The sequence below is a fragment of the Doryrhamphus excisus genome, linkage group LG20 (genome assembly GCF_037039965.1).
Source record: "Doryrhamphus excisus strain RoL-2023G ecotype Guam linkage group LG20, RoL_Dexc_Guam_v1.1, whole genome shotgun sequence".
NCBI lineage: Eukaryota > Metazoa > Chordata > Actinopteri > Syngnathiformes > Syngnathidae > Doryrhamphus > Doryrhamphus excisus.
In genome coordinates, this window is record NC_136376.1 from 7,606,105 (window position 1) to 7,630,962 (window position 24,858).

The following is a 24,858-nucleotide window of genomic DNA, read 5'->3' on the forward strand; positions in this document are numbered from 1 at the left end:
TTTCATGTATTTAAATCATTCTTTTTATTAGACTCATGATGTCCTCCTTTTTTGATAGGTCTACACTGTCCTCTGGTGGCTCAGTGTAGAAGTACATGTCACCTCATCGACACTCATAAGACCACAAACACACCTCATCACATCCACGCAAAGGCTGTACATTACTTTACCAACACACTAGTTAATATCCATAATAGTCCATTCACTGATGCTTTTCAAGCTTTTCTTTTGCTCTTCAGCATTTTTTTCCTGCCCGCCATTGCACCCTTCTGGGCTCCTTTCACCATGCCCTTGAACTGGCCCTGCAGTTTGGCCCGCTTCCTGTTGACAAAAGCATACACGACCTATAAAAGTGGCCACCTTTCACAATGGAGGATTTCATGAAGGCGATCATACCTGCGATTGAGTTGGGCCTTCCGAAGAGGGATATAAGCGTACGGGTCCGGTTTGCCTTGTTTCTTCACATCACCTTTGCCTTTCTGTTCCATGCAGAAATAAAGAAATATAAGTTAGCATTTGTATTTAACACCATACATGTTGGCAGACTGACCTTTGACTTGTACTCTGCTCCAAAGTCTCTGCTCCCATCCAGAGCTCTGTGGATACCTTTACCGCCAGCTGGGTCAAAAAGAAAATTCAGAAATTCACTTCAAGGTAAACAATAATGAAAAAAATGTACAAAAAAAGGACAAAAATGTAATATATTAAAAATAATTAATAAATGAATCAATTACATTAAAACAAAATTACTGTGTGATTTGACCCTTAAACATTTTACTTTAAAGTGTTATAATTGATTTTTTTTGTATGTTTGTCACACTTAAAATGTTTCAGATCATGCAACTAATTTTAATATTAGTCAATGACATCACAACTGAACACAGAATACAGTTTTTCAATGAAACCTTTCATGATTAAAGAAGAAAAATAAATTCAAACCTACATGTCCCTGCATGTCTCCCTCCTGTTAAATCGTAACAGGCTTTGGGACTCCAGCGAACCACAGTGAGAGCCATTATTCACAACTGGAACAAATTTAAACCATGCCGGGACTGGCCGGTCACCCATAGTTACGCCAGGAATGCAGCAACAACTCAGACCAAGAGGTCACAAAAGACCCCACAACAAAGTTTAAGGTCAGTAGTTCGACTTTGTGAGAAAACATCTTGATGATGCCTAAGACCTTTGGGAAAATACTCTGTGGTCTGACAAGACAAAAGTTGAAGGTGTGTCCCATTATAAATCTGCATTTCAGAAAAGGAACATCATACTGACAGTAAAATATGGTGGAGGTAGTGTGATGGTCTACGGCTGTTTTGCTGTTTCGGGACCTAGAAGACTTGCTGTGAAAAAATTAAACCATGAATTCCGCTGTCAACCACAATTATTGACTATTGAGATGCTGTGGCATGAACTTAAATAAGAGTGGACAAAAAAATCCTCCACAGTGCAGCAAGACTCATTGCAAGTTATCGCAAACGCTTGATTGCAGTTGATGCTGCTATGTAAGTTTTCATGACAAAAAAAATGCATTTTTCAGTTGTGTTGTCATTGACTGATATTTACATTTGTTTAATGATCTGAAACATTAAGTGCTTGCAAACATGTAAAAAAAAAGTAACAAATGAGGAAGTGGGCAAACACTTTATCACACCACTATATGTATTTCTCACGGCCAAGCCAGTACCTTTGTATTTGAGTTGTGGTTCTACATCCATGTTGTCCATAGGATCATCTTTGATTTTCCTCTTTTGGGTCTTTTTCTACACAAAAAAAAGGAAAAAGTGTCATGAATCAGAAGTAAATGTTAACACTGCTCTTCAGTTCATCAAGTTACTCACACTCTTCACCCCAGCCTCTTCCAGAACATCCTTTATCTCTTCATCATCTGTTGATAGAGTCATGTTGTTGGACATTCTGTGGTGTTTTTTATGTCTTATATAATACTACAAAGGATTTATGGCGTTCACCTTTCTGGTTCATGTCTTCGTCTTCATCCTCTTTGATGATCAGTCGCCCGTCTGATGTCACTTTGAAGCCGTGCTCAGTCTTGACGCTCCTTTTCAGCTTGGGGTTGGTGGCTGGAAGCACAACAATAACATTTAGTTAAGACTCTCATGTACACAAATAAACAAAGTACTCCTGTTGTATTGTGGATTTTTAACAGACACACTGGTTTATTTCTTACCAAGCACTCTTTGGGAAACTTTGGGGTCCAAAAAGTTGAGCGGGTCATCCTCCTCTCCCTCTTTCAGCCACGCCCGACCCTTCTGCTGTTTGCCAGGCTTCTTCTTTGCTGCCGCCTTGCCTTCATCCTCTGAGAGGTCGCTCTCCGAGCCTGCCAGAATGTCCTCAATACTGAACAGAAGCAAGAGGTTCAGGTTGAAGGTAGGTCAAAAATATGCGAGAGGTTCAGGTTGAAGGTAGGTCAAAAATATGCAATTTCAGCTATCACAGGAGTAGCAACCTTTCGTATTAAAGGAGCCATTGGGGACCATTTACACCAAATTAAACTTGGAGGCAAAACAAAACTAAATTCAAGTTAACACTACATATATAGTTCCCTTTTAAGCACTTTGTCATGTTTTTGTCCACCAATTTCAGGTAAACAACAAAGGAAGCTAACAAAGTGAAATACTGTAATTGACCAACATCATGGTTTCTCAGAGTTTTTCTCAATGGATCAGGATGCCGTCAGAAGCGAGTGAAACATAGGATAAAAGATCCATCCACCCGAGCCACGGGTTGCAGACCCCAGAGCGATGTTCTACCTGTCACTCTTATTTTTCGGGGCCTCTTCTTCGCTGTCCGAGTCATCCTGCTGCTCCGATGCCTGCTTATGTCTCTTATTGCGAGCCTCTGCCTTGCGAATGTTGGCCAGCACTTTATGGTGTTCAGGGGGTAGCATGCTCTTCACCAGCTCAAACCTGCACCCGAGGAACAGCATGCATTATTAGTACAGCCAATCAACTAATATAATAAGACATATAATTACCCTTTCACAAAATTAGGGTCAGTTTCTATTAGGTGGCTGCTTTGTTAACTGACTTTAATGCCATGTAATTACCACTTCTGACCACAGGGGTCACTGTTGGAAAGGGAGACGTACAGAATAACCATTTAAACTGAAGCGATTAACATTTTAGCAAGAGTTTTCGCTTACTAATTCTCATGAATTCAATTACAAATACTTTTAAAAAGTAAAAGATAAAAGTGCAGATTAAATAACATAATTGTTAAAAATATATATACCTATTTACAAATATATTTTAGTGGGTTCACTATTAGCGACCACAAGCTAGCTAGCGAGCTAGCTAACTAAGACAGTAAAAACATCACATTTTAATCAATAGAAGAACACCTTAATATAATTATAGGCCTATTTATAAGTATTTTTTTTGTTCTTATAGAGGACATTGTTAGCAAGCAGTATATTAAAAACTAACTAGCCAAAATGGTACAATTACATAAAAAACAGACCATAACAAACAAAATAGGATATGTGAATATGAATAAAAATAGACAATAAATATAAACTAATGTTAACACGCACATGATGGTGATTAATAAAATAAAAAGCCTTACCCAAATTTTCTAATAAACTTAGTAAAGACGTTCTTGAGTTTGACTCTGAAGTGCCTCCTCATATCATCGTTGACATTCCCGATGCCTTCCATCTGAAAAGAAAAATAGATTAAATTTTATAAACCTTTGGTCTAAAACTCAATTAATCAATTAATTGATTACCCAATTAATCTACAACTATTTTATTAATTGTTTAATCGTGTTATTTTCAATTTAAATATGTCCTAAATATGTCCTCTCAAAGGCTCCAGCGTGGTGATAAGTGGTTAGAATGTTGGCCACACAATCAGGAGATCGGGTTCGATTCTCCGACTTGGGCATCTCTGTGTGGATTTTGCATGGTTTTTCTCTGGGTACTCCGGTTTCTCCCACATTCCAAAAACATGCTAGGTTAATTGGCGACTCCAAATTGTCCATAGGTATGAATGTGAGTGTGAATGGTTGTTTGTCTATATGTGCCCTGTGATTGGCTGGCGACCAGTCCAGGGTGTACCCCACGCCTCTCGATCAAAGCCAGCTGAGATCAACACATATGAGTGAGGGTGTACTCTGGGGGTACACACGACACAAAAAGCATTCCAAGAACTCACCAAGACGTTGACATGCGATGCCAACGTTTTGGGCTCCCTGACGAATAGGATGACCTTGATGAAACCCAGTGCCGCTTTGATCACCTCTCTGGTACGCGAGCCCAGCAGGAGACAGACGTTGTGCAGCAGCTGTTCCATGGTGGACACCTCTATGGTGTCTGGCAACAAAGAAAGCGTGTTTTACATTTTGTTGTGTCTTGTGCTACTAAAATGGCGGTCCAAATATATACCGTTGTACTCATACACCAGTCGTGTTAGGGCCAGCACTGTGCAGGTGATCATGGTGGTGGAGCCTGTAAGGCCAGCATAGACCAACGACAGGTACTGCTCCACGGCCTCTGCTGAACACATAACACAGCATTAGTGTAGCATCATAATATCATGGCGCTAGAGTCAACTAATTCAATTTGTTAAACATAACAAACAACATTTGTTAAAAATAACAAAACCCCTGGTTCCCAACCAGGGGAACCACTGCATAATCCTTGTGGTATGTGAGCAAACTGAAGTAGTGCACTCCATTTTGATTTGACTATGTCATGATACATTCATTCATTTATTTTCTACCGCTTTTTCCTCACGAGGGTTGCAGGGGTGCTGGAGCCTATCCCAGCTGTCGCCAGCCAATCACAGGGCCCATATAGACAAACAACCATTCACACTCACATTCATACCTATGGACAATTTGGAGTCGCCAATTAACCTAGCATGTCTTTGGAATGTGGGAGGAAACCGGAGTACCCGGAGAAAACCCACGCATGCACGGGGAGAACATGCAAACTCCACACAGAGATGGCAGAGGGTGGAATCGAACCCTGGTCCTCCTAGCTGTGAGGTATGCGCGCGAACCACTCTCCACCGTACCGCCTTATGATACAAAAAAATCAACTGTTCCTTACAGCTCATAATGGTTTTGTTTAACATCCATAATGTATATAACACTTAAAACCATTAAAGCCTGAGCTTGCTTTTTCTTCTTACCTTTACAGTTACCACAGAAGCGCACAAATGCGTTTCCTATTTCCACCAGCAGAGTGTATGCGCTCTTACGAGCACCAACAGACACTTCTTTGGTACATATAATGACCTGGAGAAGAAGAGAGAATTCTTGTATAAATCTAAGGCATCACTACCTATACAGTAGCCACGTATACATGGACACAACTATTCCAATTCCATTCGGGTTATTTGATCAAACGGAAAGAATGTAACCTTTGTATACACCTCACTCCGAAAGAAAAGTGCCAATCCGATTGAATATATAATCGGATTCACAGGGGTGGAATATTCCTTTCCCCAATCCGATTGAGGTATCTTGTACCCGCTCAATCGGAAAGTTGTCAGACTGCGTTCTTCTTCGTGGTGTTTTTCTTCTTCTGTTTATTGGCGGTTGGCAAGCAGCTTTCGTGTGCATTACTGCTGTCTGCGGAACAGAATCTAAACCCTTCTATACGCCATTCACAAGTCCAGTTTTATTAAAAAAGAAAATATATATCTATATAAAACATGTGCCGAGCTTAATTATAAAATATTAGCAAGATTGAACTTTATCTTTTCCTGTTCCCGGGTGCGTTCTTTCAGCGAATGCTGAGATATGACGTAACACGCAGCTCGAGACGTTCTTCGATTTAAAAAACATGGAGGCAAGCAATCGGCACTGGACTGCTGCGGAAAGTTTGTTTTTGATTCAAACTAAATTTCAAAACTGGACGAACGAAAAACTGGCAATACGGAGTTATTCCAACAAGTGAAAGAAAAACTCGAGGAAGTCGGTATCACGTGATGTTGATGTTTACGCTTTACTGCGCATGCCCCATGACTATTCTGGTTGATTATAGCGGCGCATGTAGACACGCGATTGGAATATTCCTTTCCATGTATACCATTGCTTTCGGAAAGGTCATTCGGTAAGAGAAAAACTCGTGGCTAATGTGTGTGCATGTACATGTGAGTATACGTACCTCCGGTAGCAGGGACGTGATAAAGTCTTTGTGTTCGTTGTCGAGCCTTTTCACAATATGGATCAGACACTTGAGTCGTGGCTGAGAACAAAAGAAGAGCATAAGTATAAATCACTCTAAAAGGTAAACCAGCAATAAAGCTACACTAACGTGGCAAAAGATTTTTTTTTTCCCTCTCACCCTTTTTGCTGGTGGAGAGGCGTTTTTCAGAGTCTCAAGCAGGACCGCTTTAAGCATCTCAAGGTTGGCCACGACAAACCGCCTGCACTCCTCTTGCTCTCCAGCACACATTTCCTCCAGCACACGGTACGCCTTTTTCTGCATGCCTACTTCTTTGGTCTGACAATAAAAGAATGGATAGATTAAAAGAATAAACACTCCTGGAGCTGTCAATGATTTAAGTGCATGTAAACAAGCAAACCTCCAAGTATGGCCTGATGAGCTGGAAGGTCTTAGTCATGTTGAGCTGATTCAGGAAGGGAGCCATGGCGACCACAAGGTCCATCATTGACAGCCTACGGAGTGAAGAGGGACACAAGTCTAGTATTATATAGGCTTTATGATACTAAAATTACTACATTTTTCTTCATAATACTCAATAATACTAGTTTTCATTTTGAAATTATACTTTAAGAATGTGCCGTGAGCTGCCACAGTTTGGACACCACTGCCTTAAGGGATCCTATAGACAATATTTTCAAGTCATTTTTGTCTGTGCTAAATATGGATCAGACACTTGAGTTGTGGCTGAGAACAAAAGAAGAGCACAAGTATAAATCACTCTAAAGGTAAACCAGCAATAAAAAAAAATATTTTCAAGTCATTTTTGTCTGTGCTAAATAATTCCAGGTTGAATAACAGAAGATATTAATTTTTAGACCTTCTACAATTGTGATGTCTGCTCCTTAAATAAACCTAAAATGGCAAAGTGACTGAAAAACTGGCATTTGTTCCTCATGACAAAAAAGGTGCCTGATAAAAAATCATTTGTGTGAGGCTAGGCTTACTGTAACAAACAATCTGTGTCGATCTCTATATCTTACCGTGTGAACTCTGTGCTTTCTGAGCTAGTCAATCTCTCTGTGGCTTTTTCCAAGAACGTAGCGATCATCTAAGGACATTTAGGGATTTAATTAGCGAGATCCGCTTTGATGACTGTATCTGCCATGCATGGTAACTTCACCTGTGGGTCAGTAACAGTTAAGTAGACTTTAATGGTGTCCAAGACGGCCATTCTGTAGGCTCCAGACTCGCCATCTGCAGGCTGCTGGCTGAACACGTTGAAGAAGATGGGAAGAAAGTTCTTGGAGAAGCGACTCACTTCAGCTTTTTCGTCCTCTGTGAAGACGCAGCGGCGGTCAAAGATGGCAATGTCAAATGTAGTGTGTGTTTGTATTAACACAACAATGTACCGGTAGTGCAGCTCTTATTGATAATGGTGCGCAGAGCCTGGCACACTGTGAGCCGCAGGTCGGGCCGCTCGTTGATGGCCATGCCGAGTGAGCGGGCGACTCCTTTGAAGGACGCCACCAGGTCCACGGGACATGTGCAAAAACCAGGTAACATCGTCCATATCTGAAAGACAGACAATGCCTGCTTGCCTGTGTGCAAGGATGCAGGATGCATGACAAAGAGTTTACCTGAAGCTGTAAGGTCTGATAGACTTTGGCCTCCAACTTCTGACCGACTTGCTCCAACTCTTCAGCTGAACACAGGATCCAAATTAAGAAGGAAAATCCTATTTTCAAATATGCACCAAAACGCCACACAATTCACCTCTCTGCTTGAGCGTGTAGGCCAGAGGGAGGAAGTAGGAGTTGAAGAAGCCCAGCTTAGTGTTCCTTAGGTGATCACGAATGACCGGAATCAGCCAGCTGCGGGGGAACTCCAGGTTGTCGCTGGCCAAGACCACAGTTAGAGTTCATTCCAGAAAGACTTACTTAGGTGTTTGTACCAATGTGAGACTTACTCATAGCCAGTAATGTTAAGAGGCACCGTTGCCAGTACAACTTCTGGGCCCATGCTCTCCACAGCGCCCCCTACTGCCAGATCCAACTCACCACTGAAGGGGAATCGAGGGGTTTCACGAAGGTCGGCAAGAGATTGCAAGGACTGGGACGGGGAGAAAAACTTCCATGAACACAGTGCTTATTTACTAGTACGCAAACAAAATTACATTGGATACAATTTCCTGCACAAAATCCTGTGCTCCTATTTAACCTCAAAATGCTAATAAAGTTAATATTTTCATAACAAAATAGACAAGTAAATTCTAAGAGAATTAAAAAAAAAGCATATACACAGACATACTGTATACAAGTACAATTAAATATAACTAATAATATTTGACTGTGATACCTTGGTCATAATGGGGTGTGCCTGTTTCCCTGCAACCTTGTAAAAGCAACCGAGTATTTGCAAAACAAATGGCCAGGAAGCATGGAAGCGATAGGACAGCCCTTCTTCGATTATACTGTAACAACACATATGCAGATATTAACTTCACAATTTAATGAGAAATTAAATTTTAAAAACTATGTCTGGAGCCTTACCGAAACATTTTGCAGACATAGGAAGGGTTCCCTACAGATGCCGTGGCAGTGACCGTGCCAATTTCCTCCATGTGAGGGCCCACACACTCTATCAACAGCATCTGAAGATAAATGCATCATAATGTTAACACCGCATTTCCTCCATGACGCTACAACAGCGGGTCTGATGTGTTAAGCTTAATTTACAATTGCACACATTTTGTCCCCGCAAGGTTATGCAATTTTGCATTCCCGTGACGTGTCAATCAGTAAATTAGTCATAAATAGGTATATGGACAGTTTTGCATGGAAATTATTGTTGTTTATACCATATTTTCAGTGCATGCAAGTTAGAAAATGCATTTTAAAAACAACCAGTCAATAGCCACGTTTACATGGACCCAAATATTCCAATTCCATTCGGAAAGAATGTAACCTTTGTATTCACTTCATTCCGAAAGAAAAGTGCCAATCCGAATGAATATATAATCGGATTCACAGGGGTGGAATATTCCTTTCCCCAATCCGATTGAGGTATCTTGTACCCGCTCAATGGGAAAGTTGTCAGACTGCGTTCTTCTTCGTGGTGTTTTTCTTCTTCTGTTGTTTATTGGCGGTTGGCAAGCAGCTTTCGTGTGCATTACCGCCATCTGTGGAACAGAATCTAAACCCTTCTATACGCCATTCACAAGTCCAGTTTTATTAAAAAAGAATCTATATATAACATGTGCCGAGCTTAATTATAAAATATTAGCAAGATTGAACTTTATCTTTTCCTGTTCCCGGGTGCGTTCTTTCAGCGAATGCTGAGATATGACGTAACACGCAGCTCGAGACGTTCTTCGATTTTAAAAAAATGGAGGCGAGCAATCGGCACTGGACTGCTGCGGAAAGTTTGTTTTTGATTCAAACTAAATTTCAAGACTGGACGAGCGAAAAACTGGCAATACGGAGTTATTCCAACAAGTGAAAGAAAAACTCGAGGAAGTTGGTATCACGTGATGTTAATGTTTACGCTTTACTGCGCATGCCCCATGACTATTCTGGTTGGTTATAGCGGCGCATGTAGACACGCGATTGGAATATTCCTTTCCATGTATACCATTGCTTTCGGAAAGATTCCATTCGGAAAGAGAAAAACTCCTCATGTAAACGTGGCTAATGATTCCCTAAATTGTTGTCAAGACAAGTGGTTACAGCTATGCATTTTCCTTTACCTTGAGTGTGCTGGCGGCCGCAGACACCACCTGTGTGTGAGGCGACAAGAGGCACGACATGGCGGCAGAGAAGAGGCGAGGAAGGTGGCCCAGACTCAAAGAGCTCTGCAGACTACACACGACACACTTAACTCATTTGACCACAAAGATACACACAGCCAAAGATACTACAGCCAAATTCCATGATGTAAAAGTGTGTGTTACCTTGCCAAGTGAATGTGTGCCTTCTCCATGACAGCGAGCCAGGCCAACAGAGGCTGCAGATCACTCTCACTGGGCAGGTAGTCATACAAAGCCTGTAGAGAAATGATACTTAGAAATTATGTTTCATTCCACAAAAATACCGCCATGTTGACGATGTCTTACTGTAATGATCTGTGCGTTGAGTTCAGGTGACAAGCTGGAGGCACCTGGCTTTGCACTGAAGAGTTTATGGAAGGTCTGCATGGCGCTGGCGGTCACCAACTACAAACAGCAATTGTCACTTTTTAATGCGAGGACAACATTGCATACACTTTTGGCCACTATTAACGATATTTAGATTTGAAAGACGGACTATTACAAAATGTAAATAGGAATCGTTCATGTCTACAGTATGTTCATGACTAATGGTTTGAATTGTTTGTACGAAAGCATTTTACTGTACTTTACTGTACTCAAATGGTAAATGAGCTGAATAATGTTCTCACCACATGACTGAGCGTCATCACTCGCAGCAGTGTCTCACAACACGACTTGATGGCCCCGAGCGGAAACGTCGGCACCAGCTCTTTGAGGAGGCCCAGCACATGCAGCGTGGTGGTGTCCTCTCTGTTGCCTGGCACAAAAAAATACACAAATAGTACTACAATCTTGATTATAAGGTGGAAACAAATATGGATACCCTACCTCCTGCCTGCTCCATCTCCTTGATGCAGAACTTGGCTGTGGTTGCTGAAGCAGGGTGATGGGTAGGCGCTTTGTCTGCAAACAGGAAGTCACTTCCTCGCAGGATGGAGCACACTCCATGCTGTGCTGCTTTACGGACCTGCTCAGAGAAGACATTTTATATATCATTTAAAGCACCGTGTTTAACCATTCCCTACTTAAGCATAATAATAATAATAATGTGCTGACCTTAGGTTTGCTGTGCACGGTGAAGCTGAGCAAACCGTGGTAAGCCTGTAGAGTGGACGGGTACGCCCACACAGCCACGTCTTGTTTCCTCAGTAGAGTAGCCAAGCATGACAAAATCTAGGAATGACAACAAGACAATCAATCTCTGATGTGCACAATTAATTTAAAAAAAAGAAAAAAAAAAACAGTATTCACCCATCTGAGAGCTGAGCCGGTTTCGGGCGTGGTTTGTTGGGACATGACGTCCATCAGAGCCTTGGTGGTGTCTGAGAACTTGGACATGAGAACCGGAGCAGGAACCCTGAGAGTATGAAATAACGGACATGATTGTTATTCTCCATCTTCTAGAACTTTAACTGAATGTGTCGATTTGGGGGGAAACTGCTTGTCCAACCTTTTCATGGTGAGGTTGAGGAGGTATGCCACTGCAGCCTGTGACTCAGGTGAATCCACCACCTCCAAAGTGGTCATCTACAAAAATACACATGCTACTCTCATATACTATGGATTTTTTTCTTTGAATGCACACGAAAGGAAGTTTTATTCCATTGTGATATGCAATAACAATAAAATATCTTACAACTTGTAAAGTTAACTCCACAATTTCATAAACTGTGAGTAAAAATGAGTAAAGGACTGGATTTACATAACAAAGCTCACAGCTTTAGTTGTCTTTATTATGGAATTCCTTATGATTATGGACCAGTTGATCAGAACCCTTACCAAAGCAGCAAAGTACTCTGTTTCTGTCTCCTTCCCTCCTTGACTGCGAATCACCTCAGTTACAGCTGCCAACACTGCACAGATCTGAAATGCACATGGACGCATAGAGCATTATTTCCATGATATGAACCGTTTTTTGCAGGCTTCCACAGAATGACACATTGTAACATCGCCGTACCTCTTTGTGAGCAGCCGAATTGGATTCCCAGAATCGCTGCACTTTCCTGAAGGTCAGGTTGGAGCAATCTGACAGGCCGCTGAGGAAGGTGCCTGACGTTCTGTCTGATAACGCCTGATCCGGTTCGTCTTCCATGAACGCATCCTTCTGTCTGTCTGTGCTGACCTCCAACGGACCTGTCTGTAGCTCATTGTGTAGTTTTAGAGCATCTACTGTCAGGTCGCTCTTTCCTGCATGGAGGGGAAACAAAACAAGACATGCATACATTTAAAGTGGAATTAACACAACTAATTAAACCATAATGTACATGTTTGTAAGATGCGTACACAATCATGACACTTCCATGCAGCTTGTGTAACATTGAGAGTGATTAGAAGCATTTTCAATGTACTTGATCTTTTACATTATCTCAGAATTAATCATTACACTCTTCACAAAGAAAGTAAACAAGTCGATTGATGAACTCATCAGCCATAACATTAGGTACAGCCGCATACTCCCAACACTGCACAAGAGCTGTATCAAGATTCAGCTTTTACATAAAAGACACTATTTGAAATGACACTGTGAGATCTGTAACGTGTTTAAGTTGTGTACGTGTCTCTACTAGTCATTGTTATTGGTCACCATCTTGTCAAACTGTGGTGTGTACCTAAAGGCCTGTGACCATTGAATTTACGCCATATGTTCGTAAATTAACATCCAGCATTCGTCCATAAAAGTAAGAAAACGTCAACTATATTATTATTAGACATTTCTGGAGTTTTGTTCACTAAGAGGTTATGCTAACTGGCTAGGGTTAGCTCAAGTTAGCCCATCCCCATTCAATCCCACGTGCAAAAAGTACAGCATACCCGAGGGTCGGCTAAAGAAGCGACTTTTAGCAGCCTGTCGATGTCGACTAGTCTGCGGATTTGAGTCGCTGCTGTGTCCTTTCTTCCATCGTTTGAGTTTAGCGCTCGTCCCGGATCGAAGTTTCCCAGATTTAACCATTTTAGCAGGTAGAAAATAACCACGCTTCCCCTGCTCTGTGTACACGCAGGTTCCAGCTGACTCTGTCGCTCAATTGATGACGTCACGTCGTTTTTTCCTTAGGATATTTTGCCACTAGGGGTCACTGTCTAGCTCAAAACAAACACTTCTGCAGCAAACGATGTTGAACTCTGGATATTTCTTTATTTTACTATTTAAATGTTGTATATAAGTTGTAGTTTGTCATCCTCTTAGCATGTAGTACTTCATATATAACAATTGTCTCATTATTGTTTTTGTACTTTGTGTCTTTATTTGAAATAGAATGACCAAACAACACAATGATGCTGATATTTACATGTTTCTTCCTGTCGTCCTCTCAAATTACATAAAGAAAAAAAATGTTTTTCTGTATTTGGATCCGGAGCAAATATGTTTAAGTTTTCCATTAACACAAGAAAAACACAACACTAAGGAGAATATTGGTGTAAACAATGACAGTGTAAGTGATAGGACAAAAACAAGGATGTGCATACTATGATTCTACCCTTTTAAAGGGTTTCCAAGTTTTTTTTTTATATATTCTTAATTTCTTTGGAAAAACAGGGAAAACAAATACAAAAAGGAACAATATAAAAGCAATTCTCTTATATATAAAATTGTACACAAAATCTCATAAACATGTCCAGCCCTGCTTCCATTTAAATACCACCGCTTTGTAGCCCTTTTGCTTTGTTTCAGTTGGATATAACTGGAGGGTTCACGTTGACAATGACTTGGACAACAAAGTCTTTCTGGATTTTGGCATCCTGCAGACGAGTTTTGTCAGTGAGAAGTTTCCCTGAGAAGAACCACCTCTGGCGGGACACGTCAATGTCCTCTTGTTGCTCCAGCTGCTTCTTCAACTCAGCGATGGAATCGGCCATGCTGGCTGTCAGACGCACATCCTCTCCTACGAAAGCAACAATCATGATCTATCATGATGCTTTCAAGGCTGTCATTCATCATTAGATTGGATATTTCTCACCGGTGGACAGTCGCACACGCAGCTGGAACTCTTGCCTGCAGGGAGGAGGCTGCGCTTGTTTTTGCGTGGATTCGCCAACTTTGCTTTCGTTGCATGTTTCGGTGATGAGGTTGACAGGAGAGGCTAAAGTGTATGCTGGCAGCTGGTAGCGGTTGCCCAGCTCATCATAACTCTCAGTGAGAGAGCCTGGAAAGAGATGAGAATGCATTTCTTAAAAAAAAAAAGCTAAGAAACATTGCTCTTCACTGTCGTTGCCCAAAATGTCATGTGATCAAGATTGTACCATTTTGACTACACAGGAGTGCCCATGACTGCTGCTTAGCATGCATTTTTACATAGAATGTATTTGTTTTTGTTATAAATAGCCCATTTTTATACAAATTCAGCTGAATCCAGGTTACTGGAGTGTACGTATGTGTTTGTGTGTGCGAGTGACAGACTGCACTTCCGGAATAACAAACAAAAAACAGACTGTGTACATTTATACTATATATTCTGTATATTTTGTATTTTTCATTCTTTTTTAATAGATGTATCTGCACCTACTTCACCAAAACAAATTCCTAGTATGTGTTTGATCATACCTGGCAATAAACCTTTTTCTGATTTCTGATTTCAGGAAGAAAAGCTGTGATTCACTTAGGGAGAAGTTGTTTGAACGGAGTATAAATCCGGAGACCCAGACAAAAATATTTTAAATACAATTTCCCGCATTAAGGATGCCGTAGAAAAAGTTCAAACGTAAAAGTAAAAAACATGCAGTGCAGCATGTACTGTCAATACATATCCAAACTTGCGGCAAATTCTAGAAAACAAACTCCTCATGCATCATGCTTGTATCAAGGTCAATTTGTAGCTTTATTATTTAGCAGGATTAAGCTAGAATGATAAAAACCTGTTTCTATGAAGCTTTATACAGGGTTAGCACATGTAAAACTAACAAATTTTGGTGCAAAGCTGATTTTTTTTCTCTCTTCTTGCTATAACGTGGTCACGCGGCACGATTATGTAACGATTCTGGTAGTAATCTCTGAACAACTAATGCATGACCTTCTGCACAGTGCTCTCTGACATTTGCAGAATTATGACAAGCAAATGTACTAAAACATGTAAACACTTGATGATGCATATATGTAATGTGTGTGTGTGTGTGTGTATACCGTGAGGCAGAGTGATGCAGGCACCGTCCACAATGGCCTGCGCTAGCTCCAGGTCACTGCATTCTGCAGCAAGGGCTGCTGCTCGGAGCGCATCCCAGATTTCTTTCCGTCCGTCAAAGGCTGGAGCTGTGTCCCAAAACTCATCCCGTTTACTCCTTAACTGGCCCTCAGTCATCGGGTACTCGCTCTTCCACTTGGGACGCTCCTTTCGGAGAGGCTCATTGCGTCCTGATGGCACAGTCAGGGCAAGATTAGTCATGATGACAAATAAATGTTTGTAGCTAATTCATAACAAGAAGACAAGGTCGTTGTAAAACAGTGCAATTGTGAGATTAATGATGATCTTACAATGGAAAGCTAAGAATGCTTTAAAATGTACTTAATGAATTAGTAGGTAGTCCTGTTAGCAGTTCCGTTCACTGGATTGAACTGAATTTTGCATACACCAGCCGCAACATTAGAGCATCTGGTTCTGTATGCTACCCCTTATCATGTCTGCCTAATCCACAATGATATAATCCTCTGTAATGCAAAATGTAATTGAATCCAATTTAATTAACCACTAGATCAGGGATGTCCAAAGTGCGGCGCACAGCTTGTTTCTTTATTGGCCAGCAGCACATTGCAGCTACAAAATTAAACCAAAAAAATGAGAAAAATTGAACAAAAGGGTAAAATGTTGAAGTTCTTTCTTTCATGCGCTTTGTTTTATCACAGTAAGTTTTTCATATTGCCTTATTTTTAAAGGAACATCTTCTCATAATGTAGCATTATCATCTTTGTCAAAGCGTATTATTGAAATTGGATTGGACTGGAATATTGGAATTCCAATTCAGTGTGTGCAAACCAAGAAAGTTAATATGATTCAGAGTGTGGCATCATTAAAGTGATGAAATTCTAGAGTAGTTGTGTGGATTACAGTCGTGAGCAATAACACATACATGTGAAGCTGACTTTACACCCACACGTGGGTGCACGCCAGCAGATTACAGGCAGTAATCAGGTGCCACATAACAGGATTTATCCCTCCGGCTATCCTCAGTGGGCATTGGCTGGACACACAAGCATGCTTTGGCCAATGGCAGGCAGACTAACGTCATCTGACAGAACAACTGCCAAATACTTTATACTGAATATATGTCGCCGCCTTGACAATATTATTTGGATACGTTGTTTTCCCAAAACATCCAACCAATTTTAACATCCAACATGGAGGTTTCCATCATGTTTGGTTAGTATTTTAGTTGGCAAGATAATGCAAAAAAAACAGTTCTTAACTTCTGGTGCTTCTTTTTGTTTTTCCACAATATTAATTTGTTCCATATTTACCTTCAATTCACACAGAATAATGTATAAATCTTAAGGCAGGTTGTATACATTTTAGTGCTTTAGTACTTAATTAGTGTTCAATTATACACACAAGCTCCATATTAAATAGAAGTGAATCGCAATGGCTGTAGTAAAAAAATGATTAAAATTGATTTGTAATGTTATTTTTATGCAATACAAGTACGAATAATGAAGTGTAAAACATAAATTAATTTCTGGTAAGTAAGAGAAAGATAAAAGAGGTTTCCATAGCAACTATTTGTAGTGTTAAAAAAGCATGTATATATAAATGTGTTGAGTATTTTGTTTCCACACACCCCAAAAATGTTTTCTTTGTTTCTAATATTTAAAAATCTACAATATAGAATATTAAATACATATAATAAATATATATTTATAAATATATATAATTTAAAGCCCCGTTTTTACCTTGTTTTAGCTCTGAATGAATGTATGGATATTGTATTTTAATGCATCTTTTACTCTGTTTTTATTCAACTCTATTTTTATTACTCTACTGTAAAAAGTCTTTGATTACTCTGAAAAGCGCTATACAAATAAAATGTATTATTATTATTATTTTATAATTAAATTACTAAATAATGACATAAATCCTCACCAGCAGCAGTAAAAAAAACCAGAAATAAACATTAACTAACCAACTGTGCATCCAATAAATGAAGTCCATACACAGAAACATAATTTCCCTCATTGGATGAATACTAAAAAAAAAAATCTACCTTGACTTACTTTTCAGCAAAACCCTTAAAGGTGGATTTGGAGAATGGTAGTAGTCGTATTCCCTGGAGTTAGGAACTCCCATTATGTTGTTTTGGATCTTTAAGATTCTTGCCGCTACGTCCACATTTAAGGTCCACTTGTGCCGGTCAAGAGGACAACAACAATCTGGTCAGTCTGGATGTGCAGACTCCGTTTTGCATGGCAACAATAGCCCAGGTATGTGGAAATGAACACACTACCTCTATTTATATGTGTGCTATTAACAACCTCTTGGCCGACTGTAAATATCCTCCCCAAGCAGCAGTTCATGGAACAAGAGTTCAATACGGTGACAATAAGTATAAGGTGTCCTGACTGTCCTGAAGGTTGCATCTTTACACAAGAGGCCTATAATCCTATCAGTTCTATTTAGAGAGTAGGATAGAAATACCCAACGCTAGCAAGCTAAACCTATTAGAAGACAATAAAACCCTGTCAGACAGTCATAGTCTGGAATTATGTGAAGCAAAACGCTAGCAGGTGATTATTTTAGAGGCAGACATGTCTCTCTAAATTAAATACATGATGGCAAATGCAAGTCAAGTCAAAAAGAGATATCAGGGCTTTCTGTGCAGGCTCCAGCTGCAGCTCAATGCATTATGAATAACAATACAGCCTTGCCTGCAGACACTTTTGGGGTTTTTTTTGTGGCGTGTCTATGAAAATCAGGGCACAGGTTTAAAGCCTGAAACATTCAACAACAATGGTATCCAAAATAGGGCAATATTTTTGCATTTTAAGTAGAAATTTTAACTCATTTGTGCAGTGGATGTGTTTTTTTAATCAAGGGGTGCATCAGCCTACCAAAAAAAGGAAAACTGACACAATGCAATAGGACAGCTTTATTTTTAAAAGGCTTCGCTACGCATCTTAATATAAAGCCTGGAGCATTGGCAACTATACGTATGTCTGTCAGCTAAGTTTGAGCATGACATTGCTGTTTAAAATGGGACTGCAATGTTAGCATTGTGATCTCGCCCCTCCTGTATCTGATGTCAGACAAGTGCAAAATTAAAATGAAAATAAATAAAAAGCAGAGACAGGCTAGTCAAACACAGCTCATTAGCATTAAAGCTACAGACATGAAACAGCGTGATCTCATTAGAGCTAGATTAGATTACAATTTTATGGGACCTCTGACACATTTATTATTATATTACATCTACTAGTTATCACTGTCCCCTTGAAGTAGCCAGATTTCATTTTAGCTACATGAAAAATAATCAGAATCTCAAGGTTGTTGCACTTAGAGCACGACTTCCGGGTTCTTACCTCCACGTTTTTTGCTCCTGGTTAAGCTTCTGGTACTCCCTTGTCCATCAGTCCTGCTCCTCCTCCCCACGCAGCCTCCCATCACGGTCCCTGTATGTGCCACACCAAGGAGATATATACTCTAAATCACATGTGCAAATACCGATTTTTGAAAAGTGGGAGAAAGAGTTAATAGAACAGCCCAGCGTGCTCTGAGAGGACAGACTGGCTGTAATGTTTACGTCACGTGTACTGACAGCTGACTGGAGCACGCGCCAGCTCCACGCGCCACTATCATTCATATTTCCACTATTATATCGACCATTTGATGTAGAATTGCATTTATATACGTATTTATATGAATATGAATAAATGTATAGTCATTAGTTAATTCATCAAAACGTATACTGTAGTCCGTCTTTATAATTACTTACCAGAAACCCAGTCTGCCAAATTATGCATTCGTCGACAGTTAGCTTGCCACATTAGAACTCCCAAATTTTCACCAAAACCTGAAGATGCGCGCAAACAAAAAGGACAACAAATAAAAATAAATGTCCTGGTTCTCCTGCAGGCTTCAGGAAATCACTTTAAATGTATCTACAGTAACATACAGTAACATAAAATAAAAATCTGCAATTATTTCTACGTTGTATTCAGGAGAAAAGAACAAACTGTACAAGAGATTGCATCGATCTAGAATTAAAGCCTGATCAAGCTCTGCTCATGCGCAGACGCTACCAACTCTTATGCGCGTGTTAGCGGAAGTTAGAACTACAGACTTTCAAAATAAACTGCCTAGTAAAGTAGTCTGGGATAAACCTTTTGATAACTGTGCTTCTCACAATATTTTCTCACAATGACTATAAACTACGTTATACTTTTACTAAGAAACTATTAGAAAATTGTAACCTGACATAGTGTTTTCACTGAGAAAAAGGGAATGGATCTTTTATTGTTAAGCCTAGAACGTGGCCGACATACTGCAATTGAAGTCACTGAACGCACCCTGCAATTGGATCCGGATTTTCAAGAATATGAAATTATTAATAATTTAGTTAATTATATCCTATGTTTGTGGTGCATTGATTTATCAAGCAAACACAGTTTATTTGCCCCAATTGATCAATAATACTATTCAAACACTTCTTATACTGTATCTACCACTGATGCAGTGTGAGTGTATTCCAATGAAGATCAAATCTGAATTAATCCCAGACAGCATGTGTGTGTGGTCTGTCTGCACAAACATCTCTGTGACGTAACACATGAGATGTTGTGATCCAGCACTCAGACAAAAATGCAGTTATGCAGGCAGGTATATCGCTCATTGTTGCAAAGAAGAACATGTGAAAATGTATCATTTGTGTAATTGACACAATGTGAGGTTATATAAACAAGGTTTATTAACTTAAACAGATAAAAAAAATCCATATAAATAACATTTTATTATGTGTCATTCTATCTAGTATTAGCTGGGGTTGAAAGAGGAGATAACATCCTTCAATTATTTGTTTCAATTCCATCAGTGGCTGATAAAATATCCAACTCTGCAAGTCTGAGCAGAATGTTTGTGAGGTATTGGAGGTCGATACCACCCAATTTCTTGAGTTCCATCGGGAATTCATTTTGAAAAGAGCCTGGCCAGGAGCAGCTTGATAAGTTTCAAAGGTCTGTATGTTGCCCATCATACAGGCATTGGGTCCTTCTTTAAGGGGAAGACATCCCATGTCAAGCCATCGCCAAGCGGGGAGTGCCCGGAGGGGAGCAGGACACGTGTTACCCAGTGACTGGAAACAAAGGTTACATGGTAACAGATGTCAGTTTGTCATAGGCACATAGTACACAAAACACTGCAGAAACACACCTTTTCTTCTCCACGCCAAAGAAGACTTTCCAGTTATGCAGCCTGCCATAGTCAAATGGGTTTTTGTACACCTTATACAATGCAGAGAGGAGAAAGGACCTAATACCACGATTATGCAATTTATTTAAACAATCTTTTAACCACTCACTTGTCCCATTTTTGCCATTCGATGCTTTTCTTTGGAGTTGGTGTGTTTTTCTATGCTGGTTTCACCTCTGGATATGAGCAGTGCATGCCACGTGGTCAGCGCTCCCAGGGCTACTGCCACTGTGCTGAAGGAACACAACACATTCTGAGTCACTACCTTTGTATTCACAAATGAAGTCATAAAGACATAAATCAAAACACAAGCAATAGGTTTATGCTTGTCAAAGATCCTCTACTGTATGAGACAGGAGCGCTCTGCTGTTTTTGAGGATGTACTGAAAAAAAAACAATAGTGAAACGTCATCTCTGTCGTCTTCAGTACAGACACCTGCAACATTTTCTTATGCAAAGTTATTGAAGCCAAAGCTTTTTTGGCACAACTATATTCAGGTTAGGTTCATCGAACAAAGCTGTTTACATATGGGAGTTTTATTCCAGCATGGTGTGCTTTGTCAGGAAATATTGAAAACTATGAAGGCCTGTGTACTTAAACAAAGAGAGAAGGAAATGGTTTATTTTGATGACAGATAAGACAAGACTACACTATGTTTCCTTGCAGTGTTTCACTGTGGCTCATGGTCAACTGTGGGATGACCACATGAAAATATTTGAAGAATATTACCTGGTGAGCACCCACATGTAGATGATGCTCTTATTTATCATCCTTTCCTTAAAGGTGTACGGAGGCGCAGGAGTCACATAGTCTGTCTGCACACACATACATATACATATAAAGAAGAATAAACATTAGATGAGGTAGTGATAAACTGACAGATAGAAATACTAGTAAATACTTTTTAGTTAGTACCTGACCAGTGGGAAGAAGCCCTATAAGAGGTCCCATGCCTGTTACAGGTATCCCTGGTTTTTCCATTTCCAAATGCTTAAAGCGCTAAAGCAGCAGCCCCCAAACAACGACCAGAGTGTTAAAAGACATAAACAAGGAGACATTCAATTTGCTGACCCCACAGAAAAAGACAGCAACAATTACAGGAAACAAGGGCACAAGCTCCAAGCAAAAAGGCTGTGCATATGAGTTAGATCATCTCACCTCCAGGGCATTATAAGCATCTATGAAGAGGTTTCTGCCGCTGATGCTGCAGTACAAACAGCCCAAGGTCATGAAGAGGCAGAAGGAGAAGAAATAACGGTGGTTGAAATGTCCTACACAGTTATTCAACCAGGCTAATTGGAATACATTAAGGGAAAAATAACAATATTTCCAGCGCTACTTTGAACATGAATTGCTTTGACAAAAAGGATACGACAGTGATGGTCCATTTTTAGGATGCACCTGTGCAAAAACAACAAAGAAAAGAGTTAAGGTAGCATTCATTCATTCATTTTCTACCGCTTTTCCTCACAAGGGTCACAGGGGTGCTGGAGCCTATCCCAGCTGTCTTCGGGCAAGAGGCGGGGTACACCCTGGACTGGTCGCCAGCCAATCACAGGGCACATATAGACAAACAACCATTCACACTCACATTCATACCTATGGACAATTTGGAGTCGCTAATTAACCTAGCATGTTTTTGGAATGTGGGAGGAAACCGGAGTACCCGGAGAAAACCCACGCATGCACAGGGAGAACATGCAAACTCCAAACAGAGATGGGCAAGGGTGGAATTGAACCCTGGTCTCCTAGCTGTGAGGTCTGCACGCTAACCACTCGACCGCTGTGCCGCCCGTCATTTTTACAATGGATACATTTCTTTTTAGTAAAATGTAATCAAAACGGGAAATCAAATAGGTGGAGAATTTGGAAGATCTAGAAAGCTTTTGTGGGTTATTGTGTGTAGCTGAGTCAACTATTCAATACAAAGGGCCGAAATTAGCAAATCATTTTTAATTATGACATATTTTGACAGTGCTGGCACGATTACACTTATTAGGACATTTAATCTAGCGGTATTATTAGGACACTTGCAATGACATAGACTTACCTGTTGCAGATACCACAGTGATGTGTTCTAGCTGGTTTGGGAGTGACACATTTTTTGCAGACTGATACAAAAGGGATGTCATTTTTTTCCTGAAAGAAATCCAGCATATTCAAAAAGCATTGCATTACAGTACACAATTACAGTTAGGGTAGTGACTGAAGTTGACAGAAAAGAGTGTCTTACAACAGGGGGGTATCCCGGGGAGGTCTTGGTGGCTTTGTAGTAATGAAACGCAATCATGATTAGGTTCCAGTGTCCGTAACAAAGGTGCCAAGCGATCCAGGGTGGGGAATATGTGTTGAGAACGAGTGGCAGGAGGACCACATAAGCTATCACCAGGATAGAGCTGGTCAGTAGTACCACCAGGAAAACAAACACCTTATAAACAAAAACACAACAGTGAGTTTCGGGTAGATACATATGGCTGGAAGCTCTAACAGTGTATCTCACTGGACAGCTTTTGGTGGTGGAGAACGTAATGCAAGTTTCCTCGACTGTTCATTTTCATCCCCATAATAATGTACCTGCCTGTGTATGCCAGCTACAGAAAGGAAAGACATGCAATATCTCTCATTCACACACTTTAGATGTATCATCCTGTCACCAATGGAGCTCCTTAATGCAGTGAGTGTGTTTTGGAGGGCCTAAATTAGCATTTAAAAGCATAAAAAAATACTAAATTAACAAAAATACATATAAAAGGCACTCATGATCCCTGTCATTTGTTGTGTGTGCCCTATGTTAATGTTCACTGCATGTGTTCTCTGCTTGTTAATAATGTGTTTGAAGTGCATTGTTAGTTTCTCCCTAGCCAAAAACAGCGGCAGTAAAGTCACTGCTGTCAATGCTAATAAGTGAGTCTATATTATATTATTTCTGTCTAAAATGTCTTATTTTAAAGGTAGGTAAAAAATATAAAAGACAAGTGCCAATACGGGTTTAGAATTAGCCAGGGCACTGCAATGATTTATTTAGCTGCCTGTGTCCACCAGAGGGAGTCTCCTTTTAGTGGACTCGTATTGGTACTTGTCTTGTATATTTCTTACCTACCTTTTTAGTGTTGCTGTGTGATGATATTAGCTTTATTTTCAAAATGATACCGCAAGTCAGACTGTTATATTGAGTGATTGCCTTCTGCGATTTCCAATGGGTTGACAAGGTCGCTGTGAGTTCGGCTAAAGCTTGTGATTGACTCCTGTCAAAGAAAGAGCTACTGTTTCTTCACTAACTCCAGAGTAACACAGTATTCGAACATGGCCCTAAATTAGCCGTACAGTTGTTAAAAAAAAAAAAAAAGTAGCAGCTTATACATCAGTAATTACGGTAAATCGAGCATGCACATACTTACCATACCAAACCAACGCGTCAAGTAGTCCACAGTCCAAAACATTGGTTCAAACAGTGAATCAAAAACCACATCTGAGTCCGTGAGGGAGTTATAGAAAAGAGACTGCAGCATTAGTTTCAAGTAGGCCTGCCTTTTAGTGAACCACAAAGGCAACCGGCATCTTCTTCTCCTGGAACATGAGCGCAATAGTATGCATCGTAACAGGTGCACAAGGGAACCGGGACACCACCACCACCGCATCCTGCACTTGTAGCAATCACCTAGATGAGAGAAAAACGGTTTACAAAATCACTTGACAGCTTTGAGACTGAGTTGTCTGAAATAAACCGCCTTGTTGACAACATGTTGGACCATTACAGCCACTCACATAAAGGGGATCTCAACTAATCTCTCACAGCTTAAAAACCTCTTGAAAATACTTGTATACGCCAACAGTGCTAAGAAAAGCAAGAGGTACCTCCTTAAAACTAAGAAACCTGATTATCAAGTCAATTACACATCAGCTTGTTCGTGGGCAACAGAATAACTGCTGCAGCAGTCATGCATATTGACAGGATTTACAAAAGCATGCTTCATTTTTTTGGATTTTGGCGCAACATCTGGACGTCGTTGAAATGAGTCTATTGGACAGTCGCTAATAAATATGGCATAAGCACAAATGTATAACAATTATGTTTTCCAGCATTCCAGCAGGGTGGAGTCTTTTATGTGCTTAAATGGAAGGTGGCTGACTTTTAACACCGGTTGTGCATCTTAAGACAGTGATAGAGTCAACAACAATGACAATTGGAAGGTATTAGCTTGTCTCAAGTCCTATAAAGCCATTACACGTCATTGTGGATACCACAATGCATACAACAGACGTCCTCTAAATCCATTCTTGATCCATGTCATTATGTTTTAAAATGCTGCGTATAATAGTCGCGTAAATGATATACTCACTTTCTGGTGAATGACAAACTTGCTGAAATACACCACCTACTCGACATTTTTCCAGAAGGTCGATGAAAAACTGATTATATTCATATATTGAGAGATGAGTCGAAGGCAAGAAAAAAAGGGTCAGCTTGTGTGACAGTTGAGCTCCAGCGCTTGAGCCTTTAGTCGAGAGCGCATGCGCGCATGAGTGCCGC

At 40.2% G+C, this 24,858-nt stretch overlaps 3 protein-coding genes across 6 annotated transcripts; all 3 read right to left on the minus strand.

The window, feature by feature from the left end:
- On the minus strand, positions 1 to 12,994 carry rrp12 (ribosomal RNA processing 12 homolog). Of its 2 annotated transcripts, none has more exons than XM_058058361.2 (34): positions 12,756 to 12,994; positions 11,902 to 12,131; positions 11,724 to 11,807; positions 11,395 to 11,471; positions 11,196 to 11,301; positions 11,001 to 11,117; positions 10,773 to 10,911; positions 10,574 to 10,701; positions 10,251 to 10,349; positions 10,089 to 10,180; positions 9,885 to 9,996; positions 8,689 to 8,789; positions 8,495 to 8,609; positions 8,106 to 8,248; positions 7,913 to 8,034; positions 7,777 to 7,841; positions 7,549 to 7,711; positions 7,320 to 7,474; positions 7,180 to 7,247; positions 6,558 to 6,651; positions 6,317 to 6,475; positions 6,137 to 6,217; positions 5,157 to 5,262; positions 4,406 to 4,513; positions 4,176 to 4,333; positions 3,586 to 3,677; positions 2,772 to 2,927; positions 2,189 to 2,358; positions 1,971 to 2,081; positions 1,842 to 1,888; positions 1,688 to 1,763; positions 551 to 618; positions 397 to 479; positions 1 to 321 (listed from the first exon to the last, which is right to left on the minus strand). In XM_058058361.2, exons 1-34 carry the CDS (start codon positions 12,892 to 12,894, stop codon positions 216 to 218), a joined length of 3,870 nt encoding a protein of 1,289 aa, XP_057914344.2. In that variant the 5' UTR covers positions 12,895 to 12,994; the 3' UTR covers positions 1 to 215. The 2 variants fall into 2 exon arrangements, with proteins under 2 accessions (XP_057914344.2, XP_057914343.2); XM_058058360.2 differs by having other exon boundaries at positions 4,406 to 4,516.
- A 461-nt stretch (positions 12,995 to 13,455) lies between these two features.
- Positions 13,456 to 19,128, minus strand: ubtd1a (ubiquitin domain containing 1a). 2 transcript variants are annotated; one of them, XM_058058476.2, is made up of 5 exons: positions 18,855 to 19,128; positions 18,442 to 18,531; positions 15,061 to 15,288; positions 13,901 to 14,086; positions 13,456 to 13,825 (listed from the first exon to the last, which is right to left on the minus strand). In XM_058058476.2, the coding sequence occupies exons 1-5, from the start codon at positions 18,904 to 18,906 to the stop codon at positions 13,611 to 13,613; spliced, it is 771 nt and encodes a 256-aa protein (XP_057914459.2). In that variant the 5' UTR covers positions 18,907 to 19,128; the 3' UTR covers positions 13,456 to 13,610. The 2 variants fall into 2 exon arrangements, with proteins under 2 accessions (XP_057914459.2, XP_057914460.2); XM_058058477.2 differs by lacking the exons at positions 18,442 to 18,531; positions 18,855 to 19,128 and adding an exon at positions 17,140 to 17,548.
- Positions 19,129 to 19,789: 661 nt separating this feature from the next.
- Positions 19,790 to 24,855, minus strand: zdhhc16a (zDHHC palmitoyltransferase 16a). Of its 2 annotated transcripts, XM_058058055.2 has the most exons (11): positions 24,668 to 24,847; positions 23,726 to 23,985; positions 22,561 to 22,755; positions 22,378 to 22,466; positions 21,700 to 21,728; positions 21,486 to 21,619; positions 21,243 to 21,326; positions 21,057 to 21,142; positions 20,436 to 20,559; positions 20,288 to 20,358; positions 19,790 to 20,210 (listed from the first exon to the last, which is right to left on the minus strand). In XM_058058055.2, exons 2-11 carry the CDS (start codon positions 23,963 to 23,965, stop codon positions 20,108 to 20,110), a joined length of 1,155 nt encoding a protein of 384 aa, XP_057914038.1. In that variant the 5' UTR covers positions 23,966 to 23,985; positions 24,668 to 24,847; the 3' UTR covers positions 19,790 to 20,107. The 2 variants fall into 2 exon arrangements, with proteins under 2 accessions (XP_057914038.1, XP_057914037.1); XM_058058054.2 differs by lacking the exon at positions 21,243 to 21,326 and having other exon boundaries at positions 24,668 to 24,855.
- Positions 24,856 to 24,858: the final 3 nt, after the last annotated feature.